The sequence below is a fragment of the Brassica napus genome, chromosome A2, assembly GCF_020379485.1.
Source record: "Brassica napus cultivar Da-Ae chromosome A2, Da-Ae, whole genome shotgun sequence".
Taxonomy (NCBI): domain Eukaryota; kingdom Viridiplantae; phylum Streptophyta; class Magnoliopsida; order Brassicales; family Brassicaceae; genus Brassica; species Brassica napus.
Window position 1 is genome coordinate 11964650 of NC_063435.1, and position 21298 is coordinate 11985947.

The following is a 21298-nucleotide window of genomic DNA, read 5'->3' on the forward strand; positions in this document are numbered from 1 at the left end:
CTATATATCAACAAAAAAGAGAAAAGTACTAAATGACCTCACGGTTCATAACGCTTTAAACTTTGTTAAGTGTTACTCAGCAATGTTTTAAGGTCTTCTTGGATCACTATCACTCTCACGACCTGGTCTACATATAAAAAGGAAGACCATATTGTCGTTACCAGTATTCAACACATGGAAAGGATAGATCAGACATGCTTTTGGAAATAAGACACAAAGAGTTGAGTTCATAGTTCTACCTTGTACGGGGAACTAACATTCTTGTTGCATCTAATAGGTCTTGTAACTAGTCTTCACTTTTTAGTTTTGTCTACAAAAAGAAAAAAATATATAAAATGAATCAATGCTCTGATAAAGATGGGATGACAGAAAAGCTAGAGCCTCTCGCACCTCAGCTCTTGGCTTTCCACCATTGTACTTCAGCATCAAGTTTAACAGTTTCTCCTCTGTAACATTAGTTTCACCTTCTGTTTTGGAGTTCGATCGCCATTGTCATGTAATAACAAATTTTAACAGATAGAAAATATAGATGAGATAAAGGTGATTTATATGCTAAGAAAACATACTGTCAAATAACAGCAATGATACAACGTAGCTCTTCTGAGTTCCCATTTGCCTTGGCGGGTTGTCCTTTATTAGGCTGTACATGTTTATTGAACTTCCAAGGCAAAGAGGGTGGCAGAGTCGATGAAAGATGAGGGAGCCTTTGCGTCTAAACACATTTTTCTTAGCACACAAGCAACATCGTCGTAATACCTTAATAGTATGAGAGGGAGAGATTTGTGAATAATACTTTAAAGAATGTAAAGAGAATGTTTGTATTTTAAGACATTGGGTGTCTCCTATATATATACAGTCGATTTATTTCTTATATTAATGACGCACAATATTTTGCACAATAAATAATGAAATCATTTAAAGAAAGATATTAAATGTGTATTGTCAATAAATGATTGCATATGATATGATTTTAACTTGCGCAAGTAATACATATTAGAAAGGTAAGTTATTAAAAACAAACAACCTAATTAGAAACATTAAAATATTTTGTAAGCAATGTAATAAATATGATATCAATATGCGCAGTTTACCGTTTGAATAATAAGGAAATTTTTTAATATTTTTCTTAATTCTAAATCTTGCTCAAGGGTAAACTAAATCGATAATATTTAATGATTTCAACTTGCGCAAGTAATCCATATTGTGAATAAGTGATTTGCATATTTAATGATTTCAACTTGCGCAAGTAATCCATATTAGAAAGGTAAGTTATTAAAACAAATTTTGTCAATAAGTTATTGCATATTTAATGATTTCAAACTTGCGCAAGTAATCCATATTAGAAAGGTAAGTTATTAAAAACAAACAACCTAATTAGTAGGGGTGGGCACTTTACCCGATATCCGAAGTGGCACCCGAACCTGATCCGAAAATGTATGTCAAGTTTTTATTTAAAAAAAAACAAAAAGTTACATCCAATTTTTTTAAAATAATAACTAAATTAATGCCTTTTAGTTTTAAAATTTTATGTCCAAATCTATTAACCATTCAATCTATTAAAAATAAAAAAATAGTTAACCGAAAGTTATATTTTTAAATATAAGAAACTTGAGAAATAAAAATTTTAATTTTTTTTTTCAAAATCTAAATATCCGAACCCGATCTGAAATAACTGAATCCGAACTAAAAATACCCGAACCCGACCCGAAGTACAGAAATACTCCGAACGGGTTCTACACCTCTATATCGAAATACTCGAAAATCCAAAATATCCGACCCAAACCCGAACGGATACCCGAACGCTCACCCCTACTAATTAGAAACATTAAAATATTTTCTAAGCAAATGTAATTAATATGATATCAACATGCGCAAGTTTACTTTGTGAATAATAAGGAATGTTTTTAATATTTGTATTAGTTCTTTCTAAATCTTGCCCAAGGCTAAAACTAAATCGATAATTATTATCCCCTAGCTATATATGGGTTTAACGAAATCGACAATAGTTTGGGCTTGTCTACATAAACGATTGATTAGAATATGAAAAATAAAATTTAAAAAAATCGACCAATAAAATTATAACAATTTTTCTGAGAAGCTCTATACTAATGACATGTCAGCAGAAATCACTAAAGTGACTTCTCTTTTAATGTATAGGAGGATTCAGACGATATATATTTAGTACTTAAATTAAACTACATATTGTATAAAATACATAAATATGTTAATTTCAAAATTTTCATTGAAAAATTATTGAGGCCTGAATATTTTAATTTTGAAATTTGCATTGATTTTTTAAAAGTTATTATAATAAAATTAATTAAATTATTAAAATTTCATATTGAAAATTTGTGATTAATGATTTAAATGTTTTTGGTTACAACAAGTATACAAATTACAAATGTTAATAAAATCATATGGGTAGAAACTAGGAAACTTCAATTAAATATTCATATTAAAATATACTAAATATTTGGTGGTAAATATTTTTGAATGGATTTTGGAAATGTTTTTAAAAGGATCTAGGATATATAATATTAGAGATTAAGTAAATCTAATGGTTATTTGAGAATCTTTAGTTGTAAAATATGGAGTTCGTATTATTTCAAAAAAAATCACAGATATTTGTAGCTATAGTTAGGCTATATAAAGTATAATTTAAAAAAATATTCTACCTAGAATCAAGTTGGATCCAACTTTGTGATTCTGTTTTAACAGATTGTACATATTAAGATATAAGTGATGTAAATAAGATAAACTAAAACCATTTTAAACATATAAAATGTAAATAATTTTTATTTTGAAAGATCAGTGAACACACTTCTCCCTTCTATATCACATTAAAAAAATATCACATTATTATTAGTCTGAGTGTTTTTATGTAAATAAAAAAAACAAACAACATAATGACAAACATAATATACATAACCTGCCATGCAAGATATATACATGCTATAAACAATAAAAAAAATTTACACAAGTAATCTTCGTGCTTAATTTGAAAAGAATAACTATTATAATTGTAAAAATCTAAGTTTTATTCTGCGCTAGGTGCGGATTATCACCTAGTATATATATATTAAACTGCTACACATAATCTAGTCAATTGTGTTAATACATTTTTTTTTTATAACTGAATTGTGTTAATACATTCCTTATACTATTAATCGAATTTAAATTCACATTATCTATGTTGTGAACCTTGGCCTCACAAATTAAGATACTTTATACCGTGATTTTTAGCTATATATATGTTCATTTATAAACCGAACATGGAATTTCTTCAATAAATACAAAAAGTGAAATCAGAATTTTCAAATTGATCAGCCACCTCGTGAAAATCCTGTAGATCAGGAAAAACAATAGTCATCAAAACTGTAGTTTTGGAATAATTGTAAAAAACATAAATTTATGCACACTGTAGATTAAGGGGGAGCCCCATTAAAAATGGGTTCAACAGTTTTTAATGTCAAATAAAGACAAGCAAGATGATAAACTGAAACACCAACTGGATTTGGACCTGAGGGAGTAGTGGATGGATTTACAAAGCCACCCTTGACTCCTTGAGTTCTTGCTATCAATAGAAAGACATAGTGGCGTGTGTCTCCAAAACGATACACAAAGACAAAGAGAAGTTTTATTCAGCTTGTGGAAGATTGTGGATTGTGGACTTCGGAAGGACGTTGTTTAGTCGTGGAGCAAACAAATATATTTTCTTCCTTTTAGTTTGTGGAATCTGTAATTATACAAACGTAGCTTTTGATTTTCTATTATTGAAATGAATCATTGCATGAGTGACGGTTCATACTTTCATAAAATCTAATTGATGTTCCCGATTCATCATTTATATGATTTGGAAGAACAGAAATTCTAGATATTTTTACCCTTTTTAGCATAGTGGTTTTTATAGCAGATATCACTCTTACCATAGTTTTAAGTTAACTGAAGATGTACAATTCTAAAAAGTGAGACGTTGGTGACATTAATAAAACTGAGTAGCATATAAATTTTAATTGGAATATAGTTATTTATATTATACATATTAATTTAATCTATTTCGTAATCTATTACATGCATTGTACCAAAAAATAAAATCTATAACATGCATTTCTTCATAATCCAATACATATTTTGTTTATTATATTTAAAATCAGTTTTCTTCTATTCCAATTGGATAAAGTACTCATAAATTAAATGGTCAAAATTATAAAGAGAAAGATCCCAAAGTTGGGAGTGGAGTCCAGTCCATGTGTTACTCTCAAATTGGCTGTGCCTTAGTTTAGGGCTTTAAAGATGAACTAGGATAAGACCTGCGCTGTGCGCAGGGTAAATTTATATGAAAATTATTTAAGAAATATTGTATGAAAAAATTATATTATTGATCGAATTAATATATTTGGCTCTTAAACAATTTTTTTAAACTTTTTTGTTAATTACATGATTTGTTTACTAATGAACTGATCTCATTATTAAAAATATTTTAGGTTAAAAAATTTTATCGCATAAAAACCTAACGTTTAGGCCGATGAATCTCATGTGTACTATTTGGTTACAATGAAACTATGTCAGCTCGGTTTTATATCATGATTTAGCAATTTAAAAGATAATTATGGTTATGAAAAGTTTACGTTCACGTGTCAATTCTATCTATCTTCGATAGTTTTCTCTTTTTTGTGTCATTTTGGTTATTACTCGATATAAATATTGATTTTTGAGTTTATTCTCATTTCTTTCTTTTATTTTGGACCGAGATTTAGAAAATGTTTAAGATTCAAAATTATTAAAAAGATACATATTTAGGTTAAGATCTGCGCCTTGTACAGAATGAATACTTATTTTATATTTTTTTCCATATTATGAAATAATAAATAATAATTATATATTAAATAACTAAGAAATCAGTTACTATTATATAATAAATTGGCTTGCACATGTAAATCAAATGACCGCTCTTGTTTATTCGCAATCATTTTAGAATAAATAAATCAAAATAATCAATCTTATCTATCGTATATGATAAATAAATTAAATTTAAATGATATGAAGTATATATATATATATATTTAACATAAACACATATTAAAATAAAATTATTTATTTATATGATTTTATTATTAGTGTATCTTATTATAGAAATTAATTTAAACATTGATCACAAAAGTTTATGTGAGACTTTTAACAGTTTTAATAATTTATACTCGTTTTGAAAAATTCAAAATACAACATATAGAAAAAAATCTAAATTTTAATATATGAATAATGTAATTGTATAATTTATTTTAATAGTAAAGAATTAAACAAAAATGATAGAAATCATACATATTATTAGCAAATCTTCATTATTTAAAATCATTAATTACTATATATATCATAATCATATTAGATAATTCCGTAGGTTTTATTTAAGGAAATAATATATAATAAATAACAACCTTTCTTTAGTTAATATCATATGATATCATATAGTTGATATTAAATGTTTCTAGTGAGATCTAAAAATCAAATTGGACCAACATGTTTTTCAATTTTAATGTGAGGCTGACACGTAGGACTAATTAACTACCTAATTGATTGACACATAAGCAAGGGGTCTTTTTTATTATTAAAAAATTGAGGTTACATCTTTTCAAATGTTCCTCAATTAATATATAGGGGATATTGGTTAGTTTGAGAATAAATTAGTCGAAAGCAATGTATAAATTTTAACACTAAATAAAATTCTTAATGTATAACAATAAAAAGGAGAGAATATATGCATTGCATGCATCCATGAAACTAGGAGTAGGGAGGACAGCTTCAAAGGGACCATGACTTGCCCTAAAGCAGATGGAAACTGTGTGGGGCTTTATATTCTTCTTTTTTTTGTTGCATGTATTTATAAGCAAACTAAAATTTTAAAATATATGCCTAATTTTTTGTATAGTTCTAGGTGATTAGTGGTTGATTGTTTCTAGTTCAACGGGCTTTTGAAAATGATTCATATGTAAAAACAAAACGAACTTCTTAGTTCTATATAATACACTTTATAGCTCAAGAGGCCATCTTTCATAAATTCAAGTATTAAACAAAGGTTCACTACATTAAGCAAATACTCCACCGAACAAAAATATTTGGGGGCCAAAAAATATTCTATAAATAGAATTGGAGAGCACATCACTTGGTCGCAGAAAACAAAGATGGGCAAGTTCAAAGATCCAAAACATTGTGGGAACCACCGTCCACCAACCACCAAAATTTTGGAAATGGCTCTACTTGGAATGTGGGAAAGTTGTTAGCTCCTCAAATCTCTGAAGTCTCTTTATAGTCTTAACTCTTAAACCCTAAAATCTTTAATTCCCACTTTTAAGTACTCTTAATCCGTTTCTAATAATATTTAACATATCTACTAACGGTATCAACATAACATCAAAGACATGCTTCCATACCACACTTTATTTTAGCAAAAAATGTTAAGTACAACTAGCACCATAAATACTTCTTTGTACTCTATGATCAAAACATACGTCCATACACATTTTATAATTAATAATATTTTTATGTTAATTATTACACATGTTGTGAAATAAGAGCTGTTTGTTGCCAAAAAAAGATGTGAAATAAGAGTTTTTTTTTTATCTCACAACCTGAGGCGAGAATATTAAAACTTGAAAGCCTGAAAATCTGTAAACAAGACTGGGAAACTTTAAGAGCCAGAAGAAATTTGTCACAGAACAAAAAAAATCAAGTGAAAGAAAACACTTTTTCTCCAGGGGATATGACCAAAGTATCATGTGTCAGTGATTCACTGAACTTAAAAATATATAATTACTTCTTTTGTACAAATTATGTCAAACTTGACTCATACCATACATTCAAACCCAAAACCTTCTAAGTTATAACATGGAGAGTTGGAGACCAAGCGATTGTATCAACGAGCTTCACTGTCGGAGAATCTCTTGGAGCTGAAGGACTTTTTTTTGGTAAGATGAGCTGAAGGACTTGATTTCTCTGTTCTGGTGGCAGAAAATTATCACATGTTGAAGCATTCAGTGCCTTCTCCATCTCTGCAGATATCTACACAAATAATAAATACGCCATCAACAACAAAAAGAAAACCCGTATCTTTGCTCTGTGATCATAAAAAGTCATTTAGAATTGGGACAAGGACGCAATTACAGCGTCTACTAGAAAAGGAACGTTAAAACTGATTTGATTAAGGGGCTCAGAATGATAAAACTACACAATCCTCGAATCAACAACGCTTCAATGGCTGCGCCATTTAGTAGCAATATGGGAAGGTATATTACCGGTGAGGGCGAGGTGGAGGGCCACTTCCAGGTCCAACTTGGCTTGGTGAAGGGACAGGTCCTAAGCTTGGGAGATGAGTAATGTTTGAGCCATCCAAGAAGAACCTCTATCTGCAGCCATCGGACCTCCTAATTGGTGATTATTGTATTTTCCACGAAACTGAGTTCCAACCTGAAACAAAAGACATTTTACTAAAACCTGCAGAATTTCCATTTAGGTTGCCTATTGTTTTAAAAAAACTGATTTCAACGTAAACAGAGGTGGAAATTAGATGACAATGAACACATATGAGAGGATTATTTCTGGAGTTTCCATATAGGAGAAAGCACAAGAGACAAATCAACATAATTGCATAGCCAATCAGCAAAAACCACAGAACATATCGCCTAAAATGTAAGATATGGTAGTGGACTAGGCAGATGTGGCTGTCCCTGCGGGAACCTGACTATAGATTGGTTCAGTTAACGAGCTATAGCTAGTCAAAAACATAAATCACAATGATGGAAACCAAAGAAAACCAATTAAAAAATGTGTTGAAAATGATGCTGAGGAGGTTGCGTCTTGTAGCTACTGGCTCTTGTAATCCGAAACCAGATGACATATGAGGTTGAATGGCTGGCTTTGGCGGGATAGATTGATGAAACTGCTGAGGTTGTGGAGCCACTTGCGGATCAACTTTGGGAGCCTAGATGAACAGAGTTGCAAAAGAAAGATGGGGCCGTTTGTTTCTCCATTTGGATGAATCATTTGGATGAAGATGAGAGTTTTGTTTGTTTAGACACTAAAAGTGCAACTCATTCAGATATATCATCCGGATGATTTTTGGAAATTTATGCTTAATTTTCATTCAGCTGAACCAATTTGGATCATTTGAATGGAGATGATTCATTCAAAATGGTATAATGTCTATTATGCCACTAATGTAATTTACAAATTACCAACCTAAACATAATATCATTTTTGTCACATACGAAAACTGACAAAACTACAAAACATGTTTTCCTGCGAAAATCGAAAAACTATTTTTTCACGCCAGAACCCCAAAAACGCAATTTCCCGCCAAAATTGCAAAAACGCATTTTCTCGTCAAAACTGCAAAAAACGTATTTTCCCGCCAAAACCGCAAAAACGCGTTTTCCCGCCGAACCGTGCGGAAATGCTTTTTCCTGCCAAAACAAAAAAAATCTTATTTTCCCGACAAAACCGAAAAATCTCATTTTTCCGCAAAAATGCAAAAACATGTTTTCCTGCCAAAAACGTGTTTACCCGCCAAAACCGCAAAAAAAAAAAAATCAATCAGTTTTCCCGCCAAAAACGTGTTTTTCCGCAAAAATCGCAAAAACATGTTTTCCTGTCAAAACAACAAAAACATGGTTTCCCACCAAAATCACAAAAACGCATTTTTCCGTCAAAACCGCAAAAACGTGTTTTTTCGCCAAAATCGCAAAACACGTTTTCCCGCCAATAACGAAAGATCTCATTTTCTCGCCAAAACCGAAAAATTTGGTTTTTCCCGCGAAAATCGCAAAAACGGATTTTCCTCCAAAACTGCAAAAAAACGCGTTTTCCTGTCAAAAATGTCCTTTTCCGCCGCCAAAATTGCAAAAACCGCAAAACCGTGTTTTCTCACCAAAACCTAAAATTTGTATTTTCCCGCCAAAATAGAAAAATCTCATTTTTCCCGCCAGAACCAAAAAATCTTGTTTTCCCGCCAAAACCGAAAAATATGTTTTCTCATTAAAACCGAAAAAAACTTTTTTTCCCGCCCAAACCGCAAAAAGAAAATCGTTAATTTTGAGTTAATTCTAATGTAAATATATTAAACTAAATAATTAAATGTAATATAGTTAAAATTAATATCAAACATATGATTAAACCAACACAAGGGTATTTTGGTAATTTGTTTACTAAACTCATTTGAATAGAAATGAAAATAAAGAAACAAACATAATATTCATTTAGATGATTCATCTAGATGAGCCATGTGGATGGACAAATAAACAATCACAAAAATCTGAATGGATCATCTGAATAGATCATACAAATGAATCATTTGGATGGAGATGACAAATGGTGAAACAAACAGCCCCATACAGAAAATGTCCAATAGTATATGGTTTCAATCTGACCCGACCCGCCCTATGAAACATTCTTGGCTCAAAAAGATTAATTAAACATGATTTGTATAGTTTTTCTTTAATAACATAAATTAAAATTCCATAAAGATACAATTAATTTTTTTTATTTCTTATAGTTTACACATATAGGTGTTCTCAAAAAATTTTGTGATAAATCAAAAGTATATATATACCTTTGTTATATTTTATTTTTGAAGTATATGAAACTATAATTAACTTCAAACTAATATTTATATCCGTTCTTTTTTATTATTTACATGTGTTTGATCTTTAAAACTAGAGAAATTCTTTAGGATAGACCTAAAATTTTTTTTGTCACAAATATAGACTTTAAAAAGAATGATCAAAATAGACTTAAATGTTTTATAAAAAAATAAATATATACTTATAACCTTAGGGTTAATTAATCTAAACATTGTGATTTAGAGTTAAGCATGGCCGGCTTAGGGCATGGGACAATGGGGCGTGGGCTCTCCAGGGTCCAAACATTTTTTAACTTAAATAGTATGAAAGAAGGGCCCAATTTTTCTAAAAATAATTACGTGTAGGGTCTAAAATTTTTAAATTATCCATATATACATGTAAGAAAAACCTAAAAAAAATTTTGCATAAAAGCCCACTAATATCTTGAGTCAGCCCTGTTAAAGTGTGGTTTAGGATTTAAAGTTTAGCGTTTAAAGTTTAGTGTTTAGAGTTTAGAAGTGGGGTTTTAGGGATATGATTTCAATTTTTTTTTTTAAAAAAAAAAATTCAAAAATGTTGTTTTAGTCATTTTAGTTTGGGAAATTGCCACAAATAGCACATTCATAGTACCACTTTTCATGTTTACACTAACCACTTTTACCATCACTTTTAATGAAGGGTAAAAGACAATTATACCCTTAGGGTTAACTAATCTAGATTTAGGGTTTAGAGTTGAGGGGTGGGGTAGGATTTTTGGAATGTGAAATTTAGAATTCTAATAAATATATAAATAAATACTTAGAAAATATATAAAAAAATTTTAAAATAGTTTCAAACATAATTTTCGTTTTTTTAAAAAGCAATTTGAAAAAACTTTGAAAAAATGCAATTTCAAAAAATTTCAAAAAAAATTTCAAAAAAAAAAGTTTATAAAAAGGTTCGAATTTGAAAAAGTATAATTAGAAAACATAAAAAAAATTTTACTTTTTTTTTTATTTTTTTTTATTTTTTTTATTTTTTTATTTTTATTTTCTTATTTAAATAATGATTTATTATATATAAAATAACAAGGGCATAAGAGTCTTTTGCCACTTAATGAAGAATGTATTTTTGAAAATGTCTTTTTAGTGGTGGTAAAAAATAAAAAGTAGTACCATGAAAGTGGTAAACATGTAATTTCCCTTTTTACTTTTTGAAATCTATTTTTGAGACAAAAACTTAAAAATGTCTATTTGAGAGAATTAAACTATGTGAGTCTACATATATTTTCAATTCTAACTGAACTGATAGTAAAAAAGAGTCGTCCATGAAACTTTTATACTAGATCAAGTGTCTTTCCCTTTCAATTACTTAAACTTCCTCTCCATTTTGTAGGTCTCTTGAATAATTTTAGCATAAATCTAAGATATAGTCATGCATTATATATGTAAATTGAATTTACTCAAATATTATTTAAGTTACCATGTTAACTGAACACGTAACATGCATTAATCTATAGACTATATATATATTAGAGATATATCTTTTTGAAAAGCAAAACCTTGAAACACAAGTTTAAGATTACAAAGCGTGTGACACGGTTTTGGCATCATCACTTTCTCGTTGCTGCAGCTATTTTCTTTTAAATTTTGTTTTCATATAGTTTCCCCTTCACTCCTTCAGTTCATTACAAACCAATAAATGGAGCCTGGAAGAACTACAGCTTGCAAATTGCAATTGGTGGTGAAGCAACAACACACGTCCGCCATCAATAGTTTAACAGTGACTTCCCTCCTGTGAGTGTTTTTGTTACTTGTTAATCAGATAAAATTCAAATTATGTTATATATCCTGCTAATATAAAATCTGCATGGCTGAATGTATTATATATCCAAGCTGTTGTAGTATAATTCTCTTTTGTGTGATCTGAATTTGATGTTTAGTTTTGCGGTATATAGAATTTGCGAATATAATTTCGATATTTATTAAAAAAAGTTTTAATAGGGCAAGAAGCGGGTCAAACTGAATCGGGTTGGGTCGGGTCGGGTCAAGTCAAATAAAAAGCCTTATCTTCTTCGCTTCACTCTCTCACATATCCACACAACAAAAAGAAATGGCTCTCACCGTGAGCACCGGTGGCGGAGGAGCTAGCTTCCGCTCCATCGACCTCACAGACTCTTCTCGTAATCCCTTCTCCACCTCCAGACTCCATTACCCGTCGAGAGCCCGTCTTCACATAGTCTCCGCCGCTAAAAAGCCTTCCACCCAAACCGGTCGGTTCGACAGCAAGAAGCGTCGGACCCTCGTCCCGACAACAACCAAAGAACAGCCGGAAGAAAACAACGGTATTTACTACGAGAACCCGCCGTCTCAGATCGACATCTCCGACGATGACGAAGATAGGTTTGCCGTGAACACTCGCTTCAGAGGCGATCCAAAAGACGCGCCAAAGATTTCGGTTAAGGATCTTCCTGGGCTTGAACCGGATCCATTCGAAGGTCCTCAGTGGGATGGTCTAGGCTTCTTCGTTCAATACCTATGGGCTTTCGGGATCCTCTTTGCGGTTAGTTTCACTCGATCAACTTCTGTTTATTAGAGTTTGATCAAATTGCATGATCGGTTTAGTGTAAACCGTGTATTTAACCGGTTCTTCATCTTCCTTTGTTGTTTCTTAGTTTTTTTACTCATTAAAAATGAGTTAAATTGTTTCTTAGTTCTGTTGTTCGGTCACAGAGTCTGTTACTCTGTTTATATATACGGAGGGTTACAAGAACCGGTTTACACTAAACCAATCATACAATTTTGATCTCTCTAATACTGTTACATGTGTTTGATGGTTTTGATCGTGTAACAGTTAATCTCCGGTGCAATTGCGGCGGGGACGTACAACGAAGGTGCGACGGACTTCAAGGAGACGCCAGTGTATAAGGAGGCGATGGAGTCTCGTGACCTTTTTGATGAAGCAGAGGGTTCGAGCTCTGAAGATGTGTTTGATTCTAATCCCACAGAAGTGGCGCCTAGTTTGGAATAGTTTTAAGTTCTGTGGTTTAGATGTGTTTGAAGTATCATGAACTTCTTGTGTTTATAATGTTACAGAATCAAAGAAAAAATGATTATTAAACAAAGATTGTTGTTTCTCATTGTTCTGTTTCTTGATTTTCATTTCAAGAACTGTAAACATAAAGAAATACATGTGAATGTAGCTAAACCGAGATGGTAGTTAATATTCAGACAGATTCAGTTGAATCTCAGACTTGAAGCCAGAGGATCTCAGACCATAACCTAGCCCCAGAAAGCTAGTGGGTCTTGGTGCCACTGGGGTTGCGATTGCTGATGAAGTTGAATGAAATTAGTAACAAATTAACAATTCTTGTGGAGATGTTAACTTTTTTTTATGTTTTGGTTTGGATGAACTTTTTTTAGGGAAAGTGGCTTACCCTTGACACTAGAGTTGTTCTTTGCACCTATAGAAACTTGAGAACCGGTTGAGCTTGAAGGTGGTGGAGCAACAGAGGAGGAATTACTAGGCGCCTCTACTCCTATTATCAATAATGTTATTTCAAGAAATTAATCTAATTTTTATTAACATTGTAAAGAAATTCACATACTAGGGAGGAGCAAGAGGATGAATTTGCTGGAATGTTGCAAAGTGGAGCCAGTTGTAGAGCGAGAGTTTGATTAATTGGAAAAGCAGGGGAAACAGTAGAGGTATTGTTGAGTAAGAGACAGAGACAGCTCGGTTGTTGGCTATAGATTTGGTTTAAGCCGTTACAACAGGGCTGAGCAGGAAGCTGGACAAAGCCTTGGACGAATGGACCACATGGAGCCAAGGAAAGAAGCATGGAGGCACATGTAGCTGGAACTTGAGCGAGAACCAGTTGTAGAAAGATTGGAGACTTGAAGATTAAGAGAGTAATACATAGAATATAAGAAGAAGACATTTTTTTTTCCTTGGAGAGTAAGTTTCTTTCTTCTTTGTTTGAAATAAAGTGGTGGTTTCTTTAGTATTAAAGGTCGGAATCAATTGGTTTGGTCTGTGTGACTGTGGATATGTGTTGTTATTGCACACATGATGTGTTTTTATTTGGTTGCAACACTTGATTTCTTCATGTTTGTGCCTTGTTTGTTTGGTGTTTCGACTTCATTCATAAAATTATGCTTCTTGCTCACCAAAGGAGTGAGGAATCATTATTAAACAAAGTGTGATAAATCATTAATAACAAAAACAAACAACAAAGTCGTTGTAGTATAGTGGTAAGTATTCCCGCCTGTCACGCGGGTGACCCGGGTTCGATCCCCGGCAACGGCGTACACCTTTTTATTTAAAAATTTGGGTCCCTCAGTTTTTAGGTTTTTAGTTCCTCTCTTGATGAAATCAACTTCTTGTGACAGGTGCTTTTTTCAGCAATATGATATATGCTTCCATAGAGGTTTCCATGAGAAATATGTTGCATTGACTAATAGCTGTTGTTGTGAACTCCAAAGAGAAACAATACAATCATGTTTGATTTACACTGACAATGACATGTCTAAAGGACCTAAAAGATATTTGGTTTCTTTGACCGAGAAGAACTTCTCTTAGAGAAAATAGTGCAGTGATCAGTGAATCCAGTGTTACTTGATTCTCAAGTTTTATGAGTTACGTGAAAAAGAAACCAAGAAACAATTAGAGAAGATGAAGAATTTTCTTTTCACATTGTTAAAAGAATGAAATCGAACATACGAGAATGAAACCAGAATTCTTCTAGAGATAAAAAAAAAAAGATGAATCATTGGAGCTCTGATGGATCTTGAAGAAGTGATGCTCTTTGCGGATTTGAGAGCAAAAGTTCTTGCATGTCCCTTGGTAGTACACTGAACACCGCCTGTAAATCCTTCTTCAGTTTCTCAAAACTTGCTTCTGAATCTGCACTGCCTCCTCCTGATTCCCTCAACTGCAAAAGATTTTTTTAATATGTTACACAAGTGTTGGGTTCAGATCCAGAGGGAACAGGTTCATGTCTAGTATCACAGATATATAGCATAGAAGGTAAACATACCTTGACTTCCTCATTAATGTACTTCTCAATGGCATCAAAGGAATCCACAGCTTCCAATTCATTCATCTGAGATGTAATCAGCCGCATATCAGTCCTCATTCTAGCCACCTTCCACAATCTACGTTGTTCTTGCTCAGCTACAGCCCGCCGTCTCTGGAACCATGGGACAAAATTAGGCCCTTGTAGAAACCGCCTGAAACAATATCTGACCAGAATAAGACAACAACTCCAAAGATTGGTCAAACTCAAATGATGTTAATACATACCTATACAAGTCAGGCCAGTTTGATTTCATGCGTTTAGACAAAAACTTCCCCACACCTCTCGCGGATAAGTTCGAAAGAAACTCATCAGCACTGAAGGACGGAAGCGGAGGAGGGGCGACATAAGGGGAAGATCCATCAGAAGGAGCGTTAACCTGAAAGTACGGACCAAAAGGAGCCAAGAAGTTGGTAGTCAACTCCAAGAAATGCCGCCGCAGAATCTCATTATTCACAACAGACATAGACTCCTCAACTCTCGGAGACATCCCAGCATCAACAAGCCTATTCAAAACCGAAGTATCCGGCTTCGTAATCGCAGCGTAACTCGTCCAGACAGCTTCCTTGTGCTCCGTCATAAGACACAACGGTCCATCTCTCCTAAGCTTCACCGCATTTAGCAAGTTTGTAGGAGAGAATCTTCTCAAGGAAAGCTGCTGAACACCTAACCCTTCAGAAGACTTACCACCGGGTAATCTCCCAGCAGAAGACCTACTCGAAAACGGCACACGGTTTGAGTTCAGAGAAGGAGTTCCAACAGAGACAACATGCGGCATGTTCCGAAGCGCTTTGAGGAAAAAGAGATTAGTAACACCCAAAACCATAGGAGGGAAAGCATCTCCTTCCCGGAGCGAGTTTAGTCTAGCGAAACCAGGATCATGTATAGTGAAATAAGGTCTAAAGTCAACGCTGCAAAACAACGGAGCAACAAGACTCACAAGACAAGCAACTGCCTCCGAACACTGCGGCGGCGTAGGCGCTATAATAAGAATAGGTTCCCCAATCAATAACAACTCCCACAGAGTCCAAAGCTGCAACAACAGCCCTCTGTAAACCCCAAACAGATCCGCGTCGTGGAAAAGCCCTTGAGGAACAGACTGGTTCGTAGGAAGCAAAGGAGCCATGGAGGAAGCAGACTCTTCATACAACACGCCGTTATTCTCCAAAGGAAGGCTATGAGGAGGAGGCAAGTTCACCTTGAGCGTGGCGTTACCAATGGGAAGCTCCATGAGCTTCCCGGGAACAGGAGGAGGCCATAAAGAGACAAAACCAGCTACATGTTCAATAGCTTTGTTCCCAACATCGAAATACAAAGGACCGATGATCTGAAGCAAGGGACGAAAGACGCTGGAGTAAGGCGCGTGGGAGAGTATGACAACGGACTTCTGCTCGCCTCCTCGTTTCAGCCTCTCGTCGTGTCTCTGTCTGTTGAACACGTAACCGTACAAGTAGTTGTTGTTGTTGTCTCGACGGAAGCGGAAGAAGAAGATGCAGTCGTGGATGCTGGAGCGGTTGTGTTGTTTCTGGGAGACGGAGTCGGGGAAGGAGTTGAAGGAGACTTCGATCTCTTCTTCTTGTGAGAGGCGGTTAGGCGGGTAGGACTCTTCTAGGATCTGGCCTTGCTCGAGATCGAATCTCATTATGCAGAAGGAGTGGACCCATCGCGATAAAGAGGCGAGATCGGGTTTGATGGTTAGCTCGGGCTTCACGGAGAAGGATGGAGAGCGACTCATCTCAAAGGTTAATCACGAGTTTATGTGATCTTCATCGTTATCACCGCTCATACTTAAGCAATTTGCAGCTTAAGATGTTAGATCAGATCAATACCAGACGTTTTAGCAGCTTCGAAGGCTTTTCTTTGAAACGAGTGCAAGAACAGGGAAGGTTCTGAGGGGCGTGCGAAGCTGTGGGAGAAAGAAATTAGGGTTTTCTGAGAGGAGGAGGAGGAGATGATGATGGCTTGCAATGTGATGAATTGAAATTTTCAAAGTTTGAGTTTTGGCGTTTCGATCTGAAGAAGGAGAATCATCGGAACGGGAGATAAACGATGAAGACGATGAAGATGATTGATGGACGATGGTTGGAGTTGTTGTATCTTTCTCTAAATTGCACAATAGGTCCTTTATTTTTCTCACTTCTTAAAAAAAGTTACCGTACACTTTATTCAACAGGAACTCAAGTTGCTTTTTTGTACTGTCTACTTTTATTGCATAATGATTATATACGAATCAGTCTCTTATTCTTAGCACATTGTCAGGACTGAATTATCCAGTTTGTATCCCACAAACTGTGTTATTTACATCATTGCCATTATTTTAACGGTGAAGTAACTTAACTGTTACAGCAACTACTTGAGACGACTGTAGGCAAAAACGCCGAGACAGCCAACGACCAAAGCAAGAAGAACAGGTAAAGTGGAGGCTTCGAGGTTCTGTGTTGTGCTGTTTGTTCTGTTGCTGTCTAGTCTCTCTATGCGAGACCTTTCTCCAACATACTCCCTGAGGAGATTGCTCAGTGTGTCCATTTGATGCATTATCTGACGTTGTCCACGAGCAACCAGTATAACCTGTCCACATGATAGAAGTAAAACAAAAATCACTACAAGAAATGAAATATTTGTAGGTTCTTTTGAGTCTAAAGCTATCTATATGCATCTGATGATTCTATTGGAGTGTGAGTTTCAAAACGTACCTCTTCCATCAGAGGAGACTCCCTTACAAGCTGAGATTGGGATGAGGACAGTGATAAGAGGGACCCATTACCATTTTCCATTGGTAAAGCCAAGTTGTGTTGACTACCTGATGCAGCTATCCTGTTCGGAATCTTGGAGTTTAACTCTTCTATGCGGGATGTGAAGTCATCCATCCTCTCGTTCAGTGTTGATATTTGATCTGACAGCTGAGTGATCACACCCTACAGAACATCATATGTTCAGTTATACTACTTGTAAGCTAAACTCATGACTTTGGAACAAAAGAGAGAGACCACTTTACCTGATTTGGAAGAGTGGCTGGTGAAGCAGGGGCTCTGGCATCTAACATTCTATTGTTAACAGCAAGCCTTGTCAAGTTAGGCAAGACTTTGTGTCTTTGATTTGTGTATGACTTTGACACACCGCTGTTAATACGTGCATCAATACACAAGTCAGATGATTCCCTGATGTAACATATGTTGTCTTTGTTCTTAGATTCTGTCTTGTTTTCTCAAAATAAGCCAATCAAGGAGAAGGAATAGAGAATACCCGTGAAGATATTTCATTCTACTATCAGCAGAAGCTCTTGAGAGGGCTTCTTTAGGACTAGAAACTGTATCATCATCTAAGCTGAGTTTAGTCTTCAAGTCATCTGGCAAAGCCTGAAACATATCAAACTACCATCATGACACAATCAACCGGATCAATGTGTAATAAAGCACAACTCATACCATAACATCATTCACAAGCCTCTCCAACTGTATCTGTTCAATATATGTATGTGGACAATATGAACCTTCCAATCCGAGTTCGTTGGCCACATTTTCGACGAAGGAACGGTCTCTACCTTGTACCTTCATAATAAGAAATGGAAAAAGGTTAATTACTAGTTTCATAATACCACGCTAACGACAGCATAAGCTTTTACAGAGAGAGAAGCAGACACTACCTGAACGTATGTCCGTTCAGTTGTTCCAACCAATCAGTCTTCACAATAACCTTCTCATCATCAAAGATATGACTTTTTCTCTTCAAGATTGTTGCAATGGTATAACCCAATGCCATTAATCCTCCCAGAAGTCGAACGCTGACTTCAAAAGTTATTCTGGGTGATATAATAAATGGACGATCTGTAACCCACTCCTGAAAGCAATACAGTCAACGGTAAGCATTCATCCTATTCTACCTATCTGTTCTTAATCTGATATGAGTGTTTATACATAAGAACACTAGTCTGAACAAGTATTAACCAAACCTCAAACATGAGATTGTATTTTCCATCCCGGTTCCTCATTCTGAGGTATGATTGGCATGCTTCAGGATCCTCGCCTGGCGGTAGCAGATAGATGTCGTAAGTTTCCTCTGTGCGTTCCTTGAAATCCTCAGACAGAACTGCCTTCATTTGTTCTGGTGTTACAGCTTTTGTTGACTACAATAAGATAACAAAACTCACTCCAACCAGGAAAAAAATTGCTGCTATAATATAAGAGCGCCACAATATATACACGTTTTAACAATATAAATGTTGTAACCTTTAGAATATAAGTTGGGTTCTGAAAGCCACTGAAGGGGTTAAACTTGTTTTGAATCTTAATATGAGCTGTCTTCAGGTCTGGTTCAATAAACGCCTTGTACATAGGATAAACCTGGTTGCAGAAAAACACATAAGCACCATTTCATGTTTTATTCAAATCTGAAATGACTCCAGACAGCAAGGACGAGCATGAAAACCGTCTCAGATATTTGATGAATGATTTCTTCAGGTTCCTGGCCAGCACGTTGAATGTCCCGCAAAACACGCTTGACAAGATCAAAATGCACTCCACCAGTGACAGAGACACGAAGATCTAGAAAAGGCCGTAGCTTCTCGCTCAAAGCGTATATGCCTTCAAGAATAACAATGCGAGAGCTAGGCACCTCAAGCGTTCTACACAAAAACAAGAGCTAGACGGATAAGTCATGGCAGATGTGTAGCTCTTTTCAACTAACAGTTGTTCAGAAACCACTAACATATCAATCATTTTGTCTATATCACTAAAAGATGTAATGAGGAGTATTAATAAGAGGGAGGACTGTTAACTTCTAAATGAAAACGTTAGTAAAATCACTTTCTCAACTATACTGCAGTTTATCAAGAACTTTTCCAACAGTGGCAAATGAGAAAACCAATACCTGTAACCAATTCTCGAGCTTGACTTGAAGTCATATATAGGAACCTGAACAGATTTTCCATCCTTTAAGCCATGTAGATTATCAAGAAGAGTATCATAGTCAGTCAAACGCGGGTCTACAACAAAAAAAAACAAAAGCAAACGTTTCACAATAACCTAACAAAGAAACAACTAAACCAAGCCACAAAGTTAACATACCATCAAAGTTCCCATCAATCACACGAGTGCCATCATTGTAATTATCCATGTTAATGATAGCAATACTAGGCATAAAGTTAAGAATTTTCTCCGTAAATACAGTTTTCCCAGCTCCAGAAGGACCAGCTAACCCAACCAAGATGAGCCCATCGTTCTTCTGAGCCAGTAGCTGGCAAGCACGAATCACAGCGTAGAAGCCCTTTTCAAAAGACAGTGAATCCTCAATAGGAACGATCTCGTATCGTCCAGAGTCTTTTCTTTTGATAAGCTGAACCTGATCCCGCAACAAGCCAAGCCTCCGTCGTGGTGACAGAGCAACAGAGCTCTCAAGCACCATTGCAAAATCTGTAAGGCACAAATTAGTGAAGATTAAAACTCTTTTTCATGACAAGTTCCCAAAATCTACTGCAAATTAACAAGATCGATCACAGATTCATCAAAGGATTCAGAAAGTTCCTAATTTTACTACAAATTCAACGCTTGAGATTCAATCTTATTGTAACACAACACTTTGATCATGCGATCAAGACAAACACAAACAAACAGAGACTCAGGTGATAGCGTTCTGAATCTGATCGTAAACAAAATAATCAATACTAAAAGGAGAATCTCTAACTAATCGTTTCAGTCTTCACCTTACTGGAGGAAGAAACAAATCGGAGAAAGCTTCGAAAGGAATCGCAGGAGCTCGAAAGAGATGGGAAGAATAACGGTTGAAGATATTTTCGTTGCAGTCAATGCGAGGAAGACGATAAATCACTAGAGAGAGTAGAGAGATAACCACTTCTACCGGTCACTTGAAATTGAATTTTCTCCGGTTTGTTGATTCGCTTGGTTTATCAAAATGTGGACCTAACCGAAAACACATGATATTGAAACCAATTGAAACCGTGATGAACCTAACCAGAAACTGAATTTAGAATTAGCAACGATGATGTGGAAGAAATATCTTTGCGAATTTTACTTGGGTATTATTATGCATACTTCTTAATCAAACAGGCTTGTATTGGGCTATATTGTTGTTTTTTGTAGGCCTAACCAGGCCCAGTATCTGGAGTTGACTGACGTCACATTTGACTATTGTCTGATGAACTCCATCACATCTTCCGGTGGAGATGTCACAGCCAAACTCATCTAGAAAGAGGTTTCTCTTCCGATCTTTGATTTCTGCTCTGAGTGCGAGATTTGTGACTTGGCTGCTGTGAAATATAACATAAATCATTGTAGCGTTTTCCATTTTCAATCTCCGATAAAATTCAGACTGTTCATTTTAGAGTTGATGTTTTGTCTTCTGAGATTCTCGTGATTTTTTTCATAAATGAGCAAGCTTGTTCAGTCATATTATTATTGTAGCGTTTTCCATTATATGATTATACGAGTATGAGAAAATTATCTTCACTTCACCAAAAAAGATTACTTAAATAAGAACACCTTCTTCATTAAAATTAAAAGTATAATATACATATCATTCTTCTTCTAGATAAAAGCATAAACACATCTTAATATTCTTCTACTACACTAATGTGGATAAAAACATCTTCTTAGCCTAAGTAATTTACAAGACAACTTAA

General features: G+C 34.6%; 2 protein-coding genes, 1 non-coding gene and 1 pseudogene across 4 annotated transcripts; 2 read left to right on the top strand and 2 right to left on the bottom strand.

The window, feature by feature from the left end:
• The first annotated feature begins 11243 nt into the window (after positions 1-11243).
• LOC125587340 lies at positions 11244-12726 on the top strand. Of its 2 annotated transcripts, none has more exons than XM_048757599.1 (3): positions 11244-11383; positions 11591-12149; positions 12441-12726. In XM_048757599.1, the coding sequence occupies exons 2-3, from the start codon at positions 11700-11702 to the stop codon at positions 12615-12617; spliced, it is 627 nt and encodes a 208-aa protein (XP_048613556.1). In that variant the 5' UTR covers positions 11244-11383; positions 11591-11699; the 3' UTR covers positions 12618-12726. The 2 variants fall into 2 exon arrangements, with proteins under 2 accessions (XP_048613556.1, XP_048613559.1); XM_048757602.1 differs by having other exon boundaries at positions 11282-11383; positions 11582-12149.
• A 1097-nt stretch (positions 12727-13823) lies between these two features.
• TRNAD-GUC lies at positions 13824-13895 on the top strand. Its single transcript has one exon. It is a non-coding gene; the product is annotated as a tRNA-Asp (tRNA).
• A 128-nt stretch (positions 13896-14023) lies between these two features.
• On the bottom strand, positions 14024-16710 carry LOC125587337 (protein DENND6A-like). Its single transcript, XM_048757597.1, has 3 exons — positions 14892-16710; positions 14626-14818; positions 14024-14520 (listed from the first exon to the last, which is right to left on the bottom strand). The coding sequence occupies exons 1-3, from the start codon at positions 16397-16399 to the stop codon at positions 14356-14358; spliced, it is 1866 nt and encodes a 621-aa protein (XP_048613554.1). The 5' UTR covers positions 16400-16710; the 3' UTR covers positions 14024-14355.
• Positions 16711-16850: 140 nt separating this feature from the next.
• On the bottom strand, positions 16851-20501 carry LOC125587335 (annotated as a pseudogene).
• Between the last annotated feature and the right edge of the window lie 797 nt (positions 20502-21298).